This window comes from Asterias amurensis, chromosome 9 (assembly GCF_032118995.1).
Source record: "Asterias amurensis chromosome 9, ASM3211899v1".
Classification (NCBI taxonomy): Eukaryota; Metazoa; Echinodermata; class Asteroidea; order Forcipulatida; family Asteriidae; genus Asterias; species Asterias amurensis.
In genome coordinates, this window is record NC_092656.1 from 184,671 (window position 1) to 202,069 (window position 17,399).

A 17,399-nucleotide genomic window follows, 5' to 3' on the forward strand; every position below is an offset into this window, starting at 1 on the left:
TTGGCGAAAGGTGCAGGGAAATTTGTTCAAGATTGATGGTCGGACGTTTGTCCCACTTATTCGCGTCTCGGATCAGTCCTGTTCACAAATTTATTTTTCCCCGTCGTAAATAGTGCCCTCTGTTGGGGCTCATGCATTACCAATCAAGGCAGTACCGGTTAGAAGCGCGATTCCTCTTCGTCAGCAACAAACTTCATAATAATTGGTCAGAAAGGAAGTACATTACCACAGTAAAAGCGATCATCGTCTATACAGCTAAAATGTATTCATGTGTGAGGATACTTTTCTGTAGAAGAAGCAAGAGCAATGGTATAACCGTCGTATTTGGGAAAGAAACCTACAGTAGTTGCAACGAATCGCTGTGACATCATAGAGCAAGGGTGACACCTCACCCGGGAATTTGAAAAGGCAACACATGAGGTGAGTGCATTACAAGTACATCCTTTGTTTTACTGTAGAGTAGAGGGAATCAAATTAAAAATGTGCACATATTTATTGCTTTTAAGTGTTGCTCAATAATGGGGCTGGGTGAAGCCCAACCCTATTTTGTCTTAATTGGGCGCTTGGAATCTCAGGATTTCTTTAGAAGGTTTTATGGAGAAGGTACTTCGATACAGGATGAGAATAGTGTGTCTAAGTATGGGTGGTATACCCTGCATCGGGCATATTGCTTAACACTGCTTTCTGTGTCAAAATGTATAGTCTTCATCGACGGCTTTATAATGATCCAAAGGTTGAACTGTTGAACAAGATGTAGGGTGAGACATTATGCAAGACGCTTACATTCTATGGAATTTCAGTGTTCAGCAGCAACATGTGGCATTAAAAGCCCCCCCCCCCCCCCACCCCCACTTCCCATTGTTCAATTTGCTATCACATTTCAGGTCTGGAATTCTTCGAAGGGTTTTCGGGTCCCGAGTATTTCTGTGGAAAAAGTGCGTTCACGTATGTGAACATTGTGGTCGACACTCTCCCCTTGTAACAAGCATGGTATACAAGTGTGAACGGTTCAACAACATGGTTCATCAAGGAATGCCTCACCGTCTAATGTGGTAAGATCAGAAGGAAATTTACTCAAATTTTGAGTTGTCTTGAATAAGAATTGCTTAAACTTAAAACAGCTGAATGGGCGTCATTGTTTAAACGGGAATGCTATGTTGTATTTATTTATCGTTAAAATGTGCGGACTACGTCCGATATTTTGTACACGGCGTGCGTCAAATTGAACTTCGTTATTGTGGGATGTAACTGTTTTACTACTCCATGCTGTAACAAAAGCAGTTATACAAAACGCGAAGCTCCCACTTGGCGTAACATTTGATGACGTAACAGAGATTTGCAAATCTTTCTGGGAAGCACCGGGGAATTCAAAATGACAGTTTTGAATGACAGTTTTGTACAACAACAATTTGTTTAATCTCATGTGAACTTGATGTCCTTATTGATTGAACATATTAAAATGAATTTCAGCAAAGATCACTTGTAACAATTTTCATTAAAATGGGTCTTTAATATCTATTAGCACACTCTGTAAGTCTGTTATTGTTGTTGGCGTGATTTATCGTGCTGATCAACAGCTTAATATGTCAGTATTAAGAAACACTCTTTGTCAGAGCTGCAAAACATATACAATTTTCTGCTGAGTAAAAATGAACAATTATATGTGAGATGGTAGTTCGGTTGTTTACGTTATTCTGTGATGCATAGTTTTGTTTTGCTTAATTCTGTGTTTAATCAGCTCTAGTAATGTGGGCCAATGTCACACCGCACATTTAATTAATTAAAGCCATTATACACTTTCGGTAAACAGTATTGTCCAAGTCCCACACTTCGTGTATCACAACTTATATATAAAATAACAATCCTGTGGAAATTTAGGCTCAATCGGACATCGGAGTCGGGAGAAAATAACGGGAAAACCCATGTTTTCGCGCGTTTCGCCGTGTCATGACATGGGGATTGTGTTTATAACAAATCCGTAATTCTCGCTTACGAGAATTTATATTGTTTTACCGTTTTCTCAAAAAGTAAAGCATTTCATGGACTAATATTTCAAGAGAAGTCTTTCACCTTTACCTTCAGTAAACCCTGTAAATTATTTGTAAATCTGTGAACTTTTTTTTTGTTCTGTACCGAAAGGGTCCAATGGCTTTAAGCAAGCAAATAAGCTTAAATTGACTTGGAAATGTAAACAACTCTCTTAGATTGGTTTTAGGTTTGAAAAATGCAACAAACCAAAAACATTTTTTACCCAATGAAAAAAGCTTGCCAGCATGCGCTGAAAACGCACCAAGAGGGCGCTGCGACCAAACGGGTCCCTCGACAAGGGGTCTAACTGCAGTCAACTACACGTTTTAAAATAGGTTCTCGAATGTACAAGCCAGTGTGGCGCGTTCATAAAGAAAACTTGACATACAAAATAAATCACTTGGGTATAAATTCTCGTTAGTTTAATGCTGTTTATTATTGTTCACAACCAAACGCAAATAAATATGAAAACACTACAGGTATGCATTTATGTCTTTTATATAGTTAATATCTGACAGGACAATGTAGTTTGCCCTATATGAGCTCTTTCAACATTGACTGTGGAAGGGGGAAAATAAATTGTGAATTTTTTAATGTTTATCAGTTGTTGAAATACAGGAAGGAAGAATATCTAATTTCATAACGGAACAGGCCAAGAAAAAACATTGTAGAAGATGGCACGTCTGCATCATCGTAACGTGTGACGTCAACCGTTACGTCTTGGGTTTACATTGTAGGACGATGGTAACGTTGCGTTACTACGTAATTACGTATCATCTTCTTATAAATGACGCCTCTTGGCTTATGCCCGGTGCTGTTTACTGATGGCCATGATGTCCCAGCTACAGCGTTTCTCCTCTGTGAACTGAAGGAAAGAAAATTACTTTTAAAGGGAGTGAAATTTTAAGTTCACATTGGTAATACATTCTTCTGCTGAATAACTTTTGGCGACAATTTTAAACAATTACGTTTTTACATCTTAAGTTATCTTCTGTTCTCCTGTTTTGCAGATATAATTGTTAATCGCTGCTAAAAGAAAAACCCCTGTTGTTTGTTTAGTTTTTTTCACCGTTGTTTGTAAGCAAATACATTCATAGGGTGAAGTGTTCATACAGCTGAACAGACTGAATGATGCTTTGATATGACGATGGCCTATCATACAACAAATGAACAATGTTGTAAAGTACAACATTAATGGGTTATATCAGTATACTATGTGCGCTATGAACTTGAATTAATAGCACATTATAGGTACATTGTATACAAATATTGACTGTTTTTACTCGTGCAATGGTTAAAACTATGACTCCCGAGGTGATCCCCGGAGCGTTATATTTTCCCTCGGCTGCGCCTCGGGAAAATAGAACGCTACGGGGATCACAGAGGGAGTCATAGTTTTAACCATTGCACGAGTAAAAGCAGTCAATATTTGTTTTATAACACCCCAAACATTTCTAAATACTGTATACTATTATTATTAAGTTACAGACCTGAATGCTACAATCCACGGACGACGCGAATACAGATTGCAAAAACTTTTACTGTGCTGCATGTAGTGTCGTGCAATCCGAAATGGTTACAGACTATTAATTTATCATCCACGGCAAACCGACGCACTATCACACGGCAGTCGTCTAGCAAAACTAAGACATGTCATGTGACGCGCTCTAAACCAATGAGCAGGCAGAATACTTGTAAGGGGTGTTATAATAATTATTATGTTGTGCTGTAAAATGCTTTCTTTGTTGTCGCTATTAAACAAAGAAACTATTATGTTCAATCCAACATTAAAGCCGTTCTAATTCCATATCGATTTCTTACCTTAAAATGGAGCTAGGCAGGTTTTCCCGCATCCATTGTCACAGCATTTCTTGTTGTTGTCGCATTCGCCATCTGAGGCACAAACGGGACCACAGATTCCTGCCACACCGGGTGCAACAACGGGGCACAATCCTGGATGGACCACTATATAGATCAAAAAGATAAACAAAATAAAGTGAACCATATTTCATTAACCAGCAACATATAAGGGCTTGTGGTTAAAAAAAATGGCTGATGATTATACCTTGCTAAAGGAAATCCACACTCATATTTCACACAATAAAATCTCTAATTAAAAACAGCAGTTACATGCGACATCAAACCATTGATGTTCAATTCAAACAGTGATGGTCTGCCATGATAGCTTGATATCATCATCGGTACACTTTATAAGAGTGGAGTGTCTGCCATGATAGCTTGATATCATCATCGGTACACTTTATAAGAGTGGATTGTCTGCCATGGTAGTTTGATATCATCATCGGTACACTTTATAAGAGTGGATTGTCTGCCATGATAGTTTGATGTCATCATCGGTACACTTTATAAGAGTGGATTGTCTGCCATGATAGTTTGATATCATCATCGGTACACTTTATAAGAGTGGATTGGCTGCCATGATAGTTTGATATCATCATCGGTACACTTTATAAGAGTGGATTGTCTGCCATGATAGTTTGATATCATCATCGGCACACTTTATAAGAGTGGATTGTCTGCCATGATAGTTTGATATCATCATCGGTACACTTTAAAAGAGTGGATTGTCTGCCATGATAGTTTGATATCATCATCGGTACACTTTATAAGAGTGGATTGTCTGCCATGATAGTTTTATATCATATTCGGCGCACTTTATAAGAGTGGATTGTCTGCCATGATAGTTTGATATCATCATCGGTACACTTTATAAGAGTGGATTGTCTGCCATGATAGTTTTATATCATATTCGGCGCACTTTAAAAGAGTGGATTGTCTGCCATGATAGTTTGATATCATCATCGGTACACGTTATAAGAGTGGATTGTCTGCCATGATAGTTTTATATCATATTCGGCACACTTTAAAAGAGTGGATTGTCTGCCATGATAGTTTTATATCATCATCGGTACACTTTATAAGAGTGGATTGTCTGCCATGATAGTTTGATATCATCATCGGTACACTTTATAAGAGTGGATTGTCTGCCATGATAGCTTGATATCATCATCGGTACACTTTAAAAGAGTGGATTGTCTGCCATGATAGTTTTATATCATATTCGGCACACTTTAAAAGAGTGGATTGTCTGCCATGATAGTTTTATATCATATTCGGCGCACTTTATAAGAGTGGATTGTCTGCCATGATAGTTTGATATCATCATCGGTACACTTTATAAGAGTGGATTGTCTGCCTTGATAGCTTAATATTATCATATTCGGCGCACTTTACAAGAGTGGATTGTCTGCCATGATAGCTTAATATTATAATCGGTACACTTTATAAGAGTGGATTGTCTGCCAAGATAGCTTCATATCATCATAGGCACACTTTTTTACAATTGTCTGCCATGATAGCATTATACTGTCATGTTATTTTCTTGGCAGTGGCTTATTTTAAAATCATGGCCATTTCCAAATAGTCAATCATACATTGAAACATCTGTATTGTTTTAATTGTTTGAGGGCATATCCATACCTGGTCCTGCGGTTAGGCAGGTTGGCCCGCATCCATTGTGACAGCATTTCTTGTCGATGGAGCACTCCCCATCCGAGGCACAAACGGAACCACAAATTCCTCCCATACCGGGTGGAATAACAGGGCACGTTCCTGGATGGACCACTATTAAATCAAACAAATAAAATTAAAAAACAAGTGGATTGTCTTTCATGATAGCTTGATATCATCCTCGGCGCGCTTTGTTTGCAGTGGTTTATGTTAATTTATACCCGTGGGTTAATTCTACGAACATTATACGTGTATTTCTGTTTTGTCTTTTTGATTTTTTTTTTGTTTAAATGTTTAGCAAACACTCCAAGCTTGTGCCAATACAATTCCTCTTGATAATTATTTATGAATAAAAAAAAATAATATAATTTCCAGACATCTTTGGGAAGATTTGTTTTATATTTAAGACTTTCCTCGCATGGGTGTTCAAAAACTAAAACTCACAAATGTATTTTAAAATATTACAAAGGAGGAACTCATAACGTATAAACTTTCTTTGTTGGCAACAATGTGACGAGGTGCCATTTGGTTAAAATTCAGTTCGTTTCAACTTGGTTTACAATAAATCCGATAACGTTCAAAGGTAAAGACAGATTCAGACAGTCTTAAAGGCAGTGGACACTATTGGTAATTACTCAAAATATAGCATAAAACCTTACTTGTTAACGAGTAATGGGAAGAGGTTGGTAGTATAAAACTTTGTGAGAACCGGCTCCCTCTGAAGTGGAGTAGTTTTTGAGAAATAAGAAATTTTCCACGAATTTGATTTCGAGACCTCAGGTTTAGAATTTGAAGTCTCGAAATCAAGCATCTGAACGCACACAACTTCGTGTGACAAGGAGGTTTTTTCTTTCATTATTATCTCGCAACTTCGACGATCGATTGAGCTCAAATTTTCACAGGTTTGTTATTTTATGCATATGTTGAGATACAGCATGTGAGAAGAGTGGTTTTTGACAATTACCAATAGTGTCCAGTGTCTTTAAATCTGACTCTCATGTGAACTGTATTTACTTACTAATTGAAAACATTTTTAAAATGAATTTTAGCAAATATTATCTGGTTGCCGTTTCCTTTTAAGCTGGTTTCCTAAGATGTACAATGCACATTCTATGCTGGGTTTGTCTTCATCTTCGCAAGTTTTCATGAGTGTGAGATATAGTACCCTTTGATATATAGTACAACATACCTTGACTGCAATGTCGCCCACCACATGAGTTTTCACAACATTTCTTTGTCCCTTGGCAAGACTCGTCATTTGAGCAAGCCTGTACACAAAGAGCTGCTCCCCAAGCACCGGACGACTCGGGGCAGAGCCCAGGCTTCTCACCACTCACTCCTACATAATAATGCAATGAAGATAGTCAGGACACTTTAACACTTACAACAATTGATGAGTTTGTAGCAAAAACATCTTAGTCAGATGTTAATGAAGATAAGTTTACATCTAAAACATTAAAGAAAGTTCCAGTGGGTACAATAACAAGGTCATACAAAAATGCTGACACGCCGTCACAAAGGCTCCAGAGTATTCTGACTTTCGGACCAAGTTTTACTGGTCCCATCCATTCTTCTTATTCCTTATTTAGTAAGTAACATGAATATAAAAATTTAAAATACTCAAATAAACAGCAAAACAAACCATAAAGGCACAAATTTACAAAACAACCGTAGTGTGATGACCAGGATCAACAAAAGTATAATTAAACACTGTGTAGCTCGAAAACCGGTGGATCCAGTCACGTATATGTTATGGGAGTCAAAAACAATATAAAATACTCTCGAGTGTATGGACCCAGACACGGCTTCCTTTGGCAACACTTTGCAAAACATAGTACATCACATTATAGCGAAACGTTCAACAAGAGAGAAGTTTTGTATAGAATCAAGTTGTAGGTAATATTGTATAATTATGTGTAGAAGTGAAAAGACACTCTTCAAAAAGAGCCAGACTCTCTGAAGAGATTTAAAACATTAGGAAAATAGAACAAACCTTGCAAGTTGGTGGTAGCAATGAACAGAGCCCCAGCCATCAAGAACACCATTGTAACTGCTCGTGCCATGTTGACTTCACTTCTTGATTCTCAGAATAATGCAGTTAAAATCGTTGTGATGAAGTTGTGACAAACTGTCGGGGCTTATATAGGAAATTTTGAAACGCCTCGCTCGATAAAATGAAACCTGATAAAGTGTTGTATGGATTTTTTATTGGAAGGAGTTTTTTGTTGGTATCGAATGGCCTTCTACCAATAAATCAATTGAATTCAAAGAACACGTTGCCATCGATCTGTATATAACATCTGTTGCTTTGTCTATATCGCAGTCATCGATATGTTACAACTTATTTTCTTGGGGGAATAGTATGTTTGTATAAGATATCAGTGCACTTGCAAAAGAAAACGGTCCTGTGATATTATCATGTCAAAATTAGTTCTAAAACAGTATATTGGCAATGTGCTGCATTGTTAATTTCGCTGATTTCTAACCGTCGAGTGACTTAAGTCCACTTTATAGCATAGCCTCGCCCATGGATTGGGTTTTCAGTCCCTATTTTAGAATGCTTGGATTCACCCAGGAAACTACATTGGCTACCTATTAAAGAATGAATTCATTTTTAACTTGCTCTGTGTGTTGGATAAACGCTTGAACAAACTACTCTTATTATTATAGTTTGTCCAATGTATGTCTTTACTGTTATATTCCTCAGTCTCCTCCACGTTTTTTTCGCTCCACCACTTGACATCAATCACTAATAAACTGGACCAATGATTTGGAACAATCTTCCTCCTGTTATTTTGGAAATCGTTATTTTATCTCTAGTTCGTAAAAGGTGATCATGATGAATGTCGCCTTATATACTTTTGAATTGATATATGTTTTGTCATATCATGTCGTGTTATGTTATGTTGTTTTTTTTGTAAAAAAAATATATAATGTATGTTATGTTTTGTTATATTATTAATAATATTACACAGAACACAACATAATATGTTGTGTTGTGTGTTGTGTGTTGTATGGTCCTAGCAATCATGTTAGACTGAAAACCATATCCAAAGAGGCTCTTGTTAGACTGGGTTGAAGTATGGGCCACCAAGAAACAAGGACACGGAAAAATACCGAAAACTGATTCTAAATTATTAGTACAACACACTTGAACATTGCATTTCATTGTCAATTAACTGTTTAGCTCAAAATGAATAAAACAAACTGCATTAAGCGTACATTTTTAACTGATCCAACTTTTAAGACATGCAAAAAAAGAAGTTGACCGAGATTGGTGATGTTTTTCAAAACAAACAAATGATACTCAAAAGAGAAAAATAAAAGAATAAAAGACTCTGATAATTCCTTTATAAGAGGAGCATAAATGTCTATTCAATAATAAAGGTAATCATTTTGCAAGCTGTCCATGGAATACTTGACAAAACAATGTATAAAGTAAGCATATAAGCTGTGCACAGCGTGAGTCGGAAACGAAGTTGACTGAGATTTATGATTTGAAAACAAAACAACAACTGACCCCTGTGAAGCACATAACAAGCTTTGTTCCTGCTTCATTGGGAGAACAAAAATAACAATTGATTATTAAAAAGGGACGGAAGTTATGCCTGTTTTACTGAAAGCACTCATGTTTGTAACTGCATGTCCATGGAATGTGTATATGCTTGACTGAATCTAAACATCTGAGTAAAAATAGACGTAACTCCTCTTAGAAACGATCAATTTCTTTCATTCTTTGTTTCCCTAAAAAGCAGGAGAGGGGATTGTGAAATGGATGCGTTACTGAACTTTTGAGTGTGATTCAACATCACCAATATTCCTGTAAACTTGTTTTTGACTGAGCCTAGAGGCCCTGTTCCAGCGGGCCTGACCAGTTTCTCGGATTTTGCGTCAGTGTGACCCATTTCTGGGTGATTTTGAAACAGATTCCATGGTGACTCTGACCCTATAATCCCGGTCTGTTTTGAACCAATTCTTAGAGATATATTATTATGGAAACCACCATAGCGACCACAACTTCAAGTGCACTGATATCTTGACAACACTATCTCAGAAAAAATAACAAAATAATTAAAAGTATCAATGACGACAAGAGTGACAGAGCAACAGATGTTACAAAAAGATTGATGACAACTCAAATGAATTATTGCCATAACGCCATTCGATACCAGCATATCAATCTCTACAAATAAACAAAATCCTCCACTTTTATCGATAAACTTCTCTTCCAATACAACACTTTATCATGCAGGTTTCCTTATTTTTATCGAGCGAGGCCGGTTATGATGTGCTTTTAAAAGTCCCAGACAGTTAGTCACAACTTCATTTCCCAGATCGGGGCTTTGTGTAATATTGAGGTTCTGATTTGGGTCGGATAATAATGACAGTATAAGTATTATCGATGTACTTCGTGCAGTAATTGTTTGGAAACTCTCATTGACAACTTATAGATCGATGCACGGCCTGTCTTTGGTACTAAAAAAATGAAAAAGTTAGTAATTTTAACACAAATAGTACAACTACCATGCTTCGTAAGCGCCTTACACATTAAACAAAATTAATTAGCAATAAATGTTAATTTAGCAAACATTTTGACAACTTTTGGAGCAGTTTGGATGGTGGCCATATTATATGATTGAGTACGAGGTTGATATGGATGAAGGGGTTCTTGTTTGTAGGTAATGATGGGGTGCACTTAGATTGGTTGAGGGATTTATGTCATCCATTTGCGAGTTTGAATCTGTACAATGACTTGCAGTCACTTTACCACGTGCATTTGACTGCAACTCCTCAGACTACCAGAGACTGTTTCTATGTCACACGATTCGGAGCAAGCTTTTGTATAGCAACCTCCAGATGAGCAGTCGACCCTGCAGCTGGTACCAATGTGCCATACACATCAATTCAGAATTGTGTATGGGTGTTCATCGTCTCGTATACGTACCTACGCCAAAGCTTGCCCCGAATCATATAAAATAGCAACTGTCTTAGATTTAATTTTTATAAATCTTTTTGTCTTTCTAATTCTTTTTGAGGTTGTGAGGAAATAAATAAATAAAATAATAGTCTGAGGAATTTAAAATTGGTGACTTGTGATCAGAAGACGCGTCATAATTGTACCAGACAACGTTCTGGAGTGAAACCCCTCTACAAGATAGAGAGTAACACGATGGCTTGTAGACGTTCTGGAGTGAAACCCCTCTACAAGATAGAGAGTAGCACGATGGCTTGTAGACGTTCTGGAGTGAAACAAACCCCTCTACAAGATAGAGAGTAAAACACGATGGCTTGTAGACGTTCTGGAGTGAAACCCCTCTACAAGATAGAGAGTAACACGATGGCTTGTAGACGTTTATGGTTGACATTGTGACATCCATGGGCCTAATTTCACAGAGTCTGTCTTAAATAAGTCCCCTGGATGTCACATCTAGTAAGGCTTAGCTAGACTTGGTTCCAAGTCTGTGATCATGGCTTTTAGTCTACCCGTAGCCAACACATTATTGACTAAAAAAGGCGCCCTCTTGCAGATTAACCTCCGTCATCAGTGGCCTACGATCACGGTTAGAGTGTGATGGGGTGCGTGGCTGATGCAAAACATTGAGTCTCAGACTTGAAATCAAGTCTATTGCTTACCATTCTTACACACACAAAATGCTTACCAGAATTATGTTACCAGCCAAAACGCTACCTCTTGTAGGCCTACGTGATTGAGGCCCATCCTGCTTTTTGCATTTTTTGGCAGTTAAGCCCGAAGTCGCCGTAAAATTGGGATATGAAATTCCAATAATGGGCCCAGCAGGGCTCGATTTCACAAAGCAATCAAATTCATCGTAAGAGAAATTTTCAGTATCACCATAGTGATTTGCATTGTGACATCACTGTACTAAGCAACTACGACTGATTTGCAGTTACGATCAATTTTAGCTCTTTGTGAAATCGGCCTCCAGGTTATTTGCACTGAGGGCATGGTCACAATGTAACTAAGATTGATCGTAACTGCAAATCAATCAAGTTTTGCGATGAATTTTGTGAAATCGGCCCCAGATGTTTGCCGCTATGTAGAATAGCTAGTGCAGGCTCATGGAGTAAGAAAATTGTGCACTAGAAAAGCACGAATAGCTATGACCACCAGTAATTAACTGGGGCGCTGTATTCTCCATGATACCTTACCATTTATAACTTCTGTTAATAGATGTGGAGGAAAGTCAGATTTGACCTCTGATAAATGCGAATCTTATGGTCAAAACTAACTATGCCATGCTTTTCTCAAAAAGGGCACAATTTTCATAATATGGGAGCTTATCCGCTGTACTACGAGAAATATTTATACCTTCATGCATAGCTCCATGGTAGCTACTACCCGATGATGTGGCAGCATGATGCCGCGGGCCGTATAAAGAAGAGTGTCTGAGATGGCCCCCCCTTTTATAACGCCTACTGGGCCGCCCCTTAAAATGTGCGTTTGTAGGCTACAGATAATTTCTGAAAAGACTTAAAGGTCAACAAGTTTGATTGTCTGGGTGAAATGCTGCCGTGCACTCAAATTTACCCATGACCCTGGTATGACCTTGTGACTGAGCTCAGGTTGAGTGAGTAGGAAGCTATACACCATCATGTTACCGACCCTCATAAGTTTTCGAATTTCGAACCCCAAATTTGATTCCCGTTTACCGCGAGATTGTGCAAGCTGCACCGGTGACAGAAGCTATTCAGTTTACTCACGGTCTGTATTTTCATCAGGCTTAATCATGCTGAGAATAAAGTTTCCTGTCGTTGGTTATAAAATGATTGATTTTTGGTACAAATCACAAGTGCATTAGTTATTATGCCAACATTCAAATGAGTCTAAGAAACATAATCCAACCTCGAAAGTTCAAAACAAAATTACTATCTGCTAGATTGAGTTTCATTCTGCTTTAGTCACTAGATGGATCACGTGAGGTGGTTACTATTTGGGATTCTATGGTGCCAATATGGGGACAAAATTAAAACATTTAAAGTGAAAATGACAAAAAAACATTTATTTTTTTGATAAAGACAGTGGACACTATTGGTTACTGTGAAAGACCTGTCTTCTCACTTGGTGTATCTCAACATATGCATAAAATAACAAACCTGTGAAAATTTGAGCTCGATTGGTCGTCGGAGTTGCGAGATAACTATGATAGAAAAAAACACCCTTGTCACACGAAGTTATGCGCTTTCAGATGCTTGATTTCGAGACCTCAAATTCTAAACTTGAGGTCTCGAAATCAAAATCGTGGAAAATTACTTCTTTCTCGAAAACTAAGTCACTTCAGAGGGAGCCGTTTCTCACAATGTTTTATACTATCAACCTCTCCCCATTACTCGTTACCAAGTGAGGTTTTATGCAGATAATTATTTTGAGTAATTACCAATAGTGTTCACTGCCTTTCACTGCTTACTGTAATAAATTCCGATAAGCGTAATAAATATTTAGTCTACATTAAAGAGAAAATATCATAGATTGGTTTCTTATCTCCTGAAACCAAACATTGCTGGTCTGAAATGGGGGAAAAACGAATTGTTACGAAGTGTGTGTGCTTCAAGGGAGCTCGTGGGGTGTTTTACTTTCATGCCTTATATCTCTGGATTCTAATATAGTAGCCATTAAATGCATTAGGACAAAAATGTAGTTAAATTTGTTAAGTAGTAATTGAATAATATTTTTGATTTGATTTGCACGCCATACTAGCTTCTGAATAGGGCCTATTCAATAAAATACCAAGCAATGAAAGGTGTGAAAACATAATATGACGTTGCTCCAATGTCGTGCATGCAAGCACTGTTAATGGCGGACTGTCTCTCGCAACGTAGAACCAAAACTTTAAAAATTTCAACACACCATAAAGTGTAAGTGTTATTGAAAAAAAAATGGATAGATGATTTGAAAAAAAAAACCATGCAGTTTTTGACTGTGAACAATTTTCCTGTTATCCTATTGAAAACACTTGACTACTGGATACTGATAAGCTTGTTGACCTTGAACCATGACAAATGTCAAACAGGTTTGTGTTAAGCGCAAGTTTAAAAAGTATTATCCGCGCAAGTTTAAAACGTACCGGCCATAGAGTTATATATAACTCTATGGTACCGGCGCTACTTCCGAGCGTACATACGTGAGCATATTTCGAATTCGCGCGGGTTTCTACTTTGCGCTCAACAATGGTTTTCTCGGTCACTGGTGATCCATGAAGCAATTGTGTGTGGTGTGAAAAAAAAGGAAACTGGGCATAGTTACATAATAACATCAATTCTTTCTGACATTTTAAGCTATTCAACCTGGAAAGAGGTTCCTTCCGTCATGATCGAACAACGCACGCAGCCGACACAAGTGCCAAAGTAACCGTGTGTGCAAGCAAACCCATGGAGGTAGAAAACTCCCCCGTAGGCCCTACATACACCGTGGTCGTGGAGTCCACGAGCTATCTATAATCTATCCTATCAAGTACATCCTGGCCCTCCACCACCAGAGGCAGAGGAGTATATAGCCGCTCTTCCTTGCTCTAGACCATGGTCGTACTGTGTGGTGCAAAAGTGCTTGGTCACGGCATGGTCAAGGGAACAAATATCAAGAAACAAATGCACACGTTACCACTATACAATGTTTTGTATTTGTATTGTAGTGTGTGTGTAAAGTTTATGACTGATTGCTGCTAGGTGCAAAACCGAAAACTTCATGTCTGTGCTAAGCTTGGTGTGTGCAAACGTTTATGGAGGTACACTTGTGCAAACAACTGGTCTCGTGACACCGGCACTAGACTATAGACTAGACAAGGTGAACACTGAAGTATTGTTTGTCGATGCCGTCAATGTGCTATTGTCTCAGAGTTGAAAGAAGATACTGAATTGGCAACAGTGGACATGGTGGACTGGTTTCATCCTTCCTTCACGGTTTCAGTCACTGCTTCTTGATGCAAGAAAACTGTATGTAAGTTAATAATAATATAACTATGGAACTATTGGAATCAACCATGATCATGCGAATTATACACATGTTTTTCTGATATTGGATTATGTTGTGTAGTTACTCACAATGTTGTTAGGACTTGAAAATAAAATATATAAAAATACTTTATCATTTGACAGGTTGATGTACCGTACAACTTGACTTCATGCGCTGATGTTATCTGCTGTTCTGTTCAGAATTGCTTGGCCCAACTTATTCGCAAGGATTTGTGAGTCTCATTCCGCTTTTTAATTGTGCCAGCCTGCCAGGTGTAAATCTAATCTCTTGCCATGGAAATCCTGATCATCAAGTTCATTTTGCTGGGAACTCTTTTTGTGACATGCCTCACAGCAAGTTTGCTTCCCCTGAAATTTGTCGATGTTTTTAATAAACGACAGGGACAAGCAGGCCTGGCACGTAAACACCTCATGGAACGAGTGTTTCGTTTTCTAAACTGCTTTGGTGGAGGGGTGTTCCTCGCAACATGCTTGCTGGATCTACTGCCAGATGTTCGCAGTAAACTCACTGACTTGTTCCCAAAACTAGGTATCAAAACCAACTTTCCTATTGCAGAGTTCATTACCGCCGTGGGGCTTTTTTTGATTCTCTGTATTGAACAAATCGCTCATGACTTCAAGGAGAAGAGCTTTGAGAAGAAGCATAACAAGGCACTTCAACAAATCAAAGAAGAAGGGCAACCTGAGGATGAAAGAAGTCCACTTTTAAAACACACTGCCACTAGCAGTGCTGCTGTTGATAATCAAGTCAATACTGAACAACACAACAACCCTAGCAGCCAGGAAACCTTGCAACGAGAACTTAGTAACACTGGTAGTGTTCAGTCAGAGGGACATGGTCATCATAGTCACGGCCACAGTCATGGAATGATTGATTCTAACCCTGCTGATAGTACAATAGTCCAGCATACTGACAGCCATGATATGGTCACTAGCTCCTCCCTACGATCACTGCTTCTACTCCTTGCCCTATCACTACACTCCTTATTTGAAGGCCTGGCCCTAGGTCTGCAGAGTGATATCGCACAGCTGTTGGGAATCTTCGCTGCCATTGTGATCCATAAAACCATCCTAGCGCTTAGTCTCGGAGTTAACTTTGTTCAGAGTAACCTCCATAAGGCAACAGTAATTCAATCTAGTATTTGTTTTTCTGTCATGGCACCAATAGGTATCGTTATTGGTGTCTTAGTGACGGAAGGATTTAACAGTATTGCCCACGGCATCACCAGTGGTGTCTTGCAAGGGTTAGCTACAGGGACATTCTTGTATATAACTTTCTTTGAAGTACTTCCTATGGAGATGAGCCAACCTGGAGATAGATTACTTAAACTCTTATCCACATTGATAGGATTTTCAGTAATTGTGGGAACATTGTTTCTGGATCCTACGATTAACAGTGGCAATTAGCAATAGATCTCAATACATGTACAGTAGGTGGCAGGTATTCAGTTTGCTGACATGTACACATGTTATGTATTATTAGTATTAGTATTACTAATACTGTATTTTGCATTTGGGATAACAAATATTACCCATACATCGATGTGTATGCCTATATGATCTACATCTATGTATACTCGGTACTTTCCTAAGTCCAGTGAAAAACCCCATACTATCACTTGGATGGTTGGTAGCTGGGCACTGTTAATGGACCAACTCGGCCATGGACCATTCAGCCACACAGTGAAGACCAGCTCCTCACATTGTTATACATGTAATGGATAATTTAATGCTGTATACTGGAAAACATATGTCTGTAAGGTACATCTTCATAGCTAGGTCTGTGTCCAAATTAGTGGCTGTGACTTCTTGTTAGCCACTTTTTAAAAACATGCATTGAGGCATCTAGGCTGCCCTTAATCCACAGGCACACTCCTCCAATTGGAACCCATGACCTTTGCCATTCTAAAGCAGATGTCTCGTTCACAGGTTGTTTCATTCTTTATGACTTATCTCTGCAGTGTTTTATTAACAAACACTGCAGAGAGAAAGGCAAGGACAGACACCGAAACAATGCAGTGATGATACACCACCATTTCAGAACTTTGACCCATGATAAAAAACAAATTAATACCGCAAAGACCAAACAATGACAATAGGCATTTATCTTGACAGTGCAATGAACTGTGTGTGTACAAACCATTTCAATGACTGTATTGCAAAATATTCCATCTTGTTGTAAAACTTAGCCATCACCGTTGCTTATAATGGAGAAAATTGCACAATAATTTCTTTTCCCCAAAAATAAGTCACAATCTTGTTGCATCCGCACAACAATTAATTAGAATGATTTAATGCATTGTCCGATTAACAATAAACCATTGTTATGTAATCCTTTTCATGACCCAATAAAAAACCATGCTTTGGGGGGGGGGTCTTAATATCATGGCCATGTCATCATTATGCAAATGATAACTTGGTCACGTTTCAACTAATCATACGAACATGTGGCATAAGTGAGGCTTTTACTTCAATTCAATTCAATTCAATTGATCTCCTTTGTAAATGATAGTCATGCTGCAGTGATGGTGATATGAAACCAGACAAACGTGTCAAGATTACAACAATGTGAGGCTATTCACTCGCAATGTACACAGTTTTACCTCATAATTTAAAACTACTAAAATGCTGTTACATGTTCCGTTTTTTGTATTGTTTACAAAAATATAATGTAAAATAAAATATTTTATATCAAATGTAGGTTAGCATTTTTGTTTAAGGTAATTTGTTTGACAAATAAATAAGAAGACAAAACAAACAAAATCACATTCAGATAAGATTTATTTTATTGAATTTGTTTATTTTGCATAAATAATAACACATACAGGTGCTATACTTTGTTCTTGTGTGAC

The 17,399-nt window shown here is 38.0% G+C and overlaps 2 protein-coding genes across 3 annotated transcripts; one reads left to right on the forward strand and one right to left on the reverse strand.

The window, feature by feature from the left end:
* Positions 1–2,445: 2,445 nt before the first annotated feature.
* On the reverse strand, positions 2,446–7,688 carry LOC139941687 (uncharacterized). The gene is made up of 5 exons (XM_071938285.1): positions 7,553–7,688; positions 6,749–6,898; positions 5,530–5,673; positions 3,850–3,993; positions 2,446–2,893 (listed from the first exon to the last, which is right to left on the reverse strand). The coding sequence occupies exons 1-4, from the start codon at positions 7,620–7,622 to the stop codon at positions 3,851–3,853; spliced, it is 507 nt and encodes a 168-aa protein (XP_071794386.1). The 5' UTR covers positions 7,623–7,688; the 3' UTR covers positions 2,446–2,893; position 3,850.
* A 6,076-nt stretch (positions 7,689–13,764) lies between these two features.
* On the forward strand, positions 13,765–17,176 carry LOC139941807 (zinc transporter ZIP1-like). Of its 2 annotated transcripts, none has more exons than XM_071938428.1 (2): positions 13,765–14,512; positions 14,671–17,176. In XM_071938428.1, exon 2 carries the CDS (start codon positions 14,821–14,823, stop codon positions 15,952–15,954), a length of 1,134 nt encoding a protein of 377 aa, XP_071794529.1. In that variant the 5' UTR covers positions 13,765–14,512; positions 14,671–14,820; the 3' UTR covers positions 15,955–17,176. The 2 variants fall into 2 exon arrangements, with proteins under 2 accessions (XP_071794529.1, XP_071794531.1); XM_071938430.1 differs by having other exon boundaries at positions 13,765–14,508.
* The last annotated feature ends 223 nt before the right edge of the window (positions 17,177–17,399 follow it).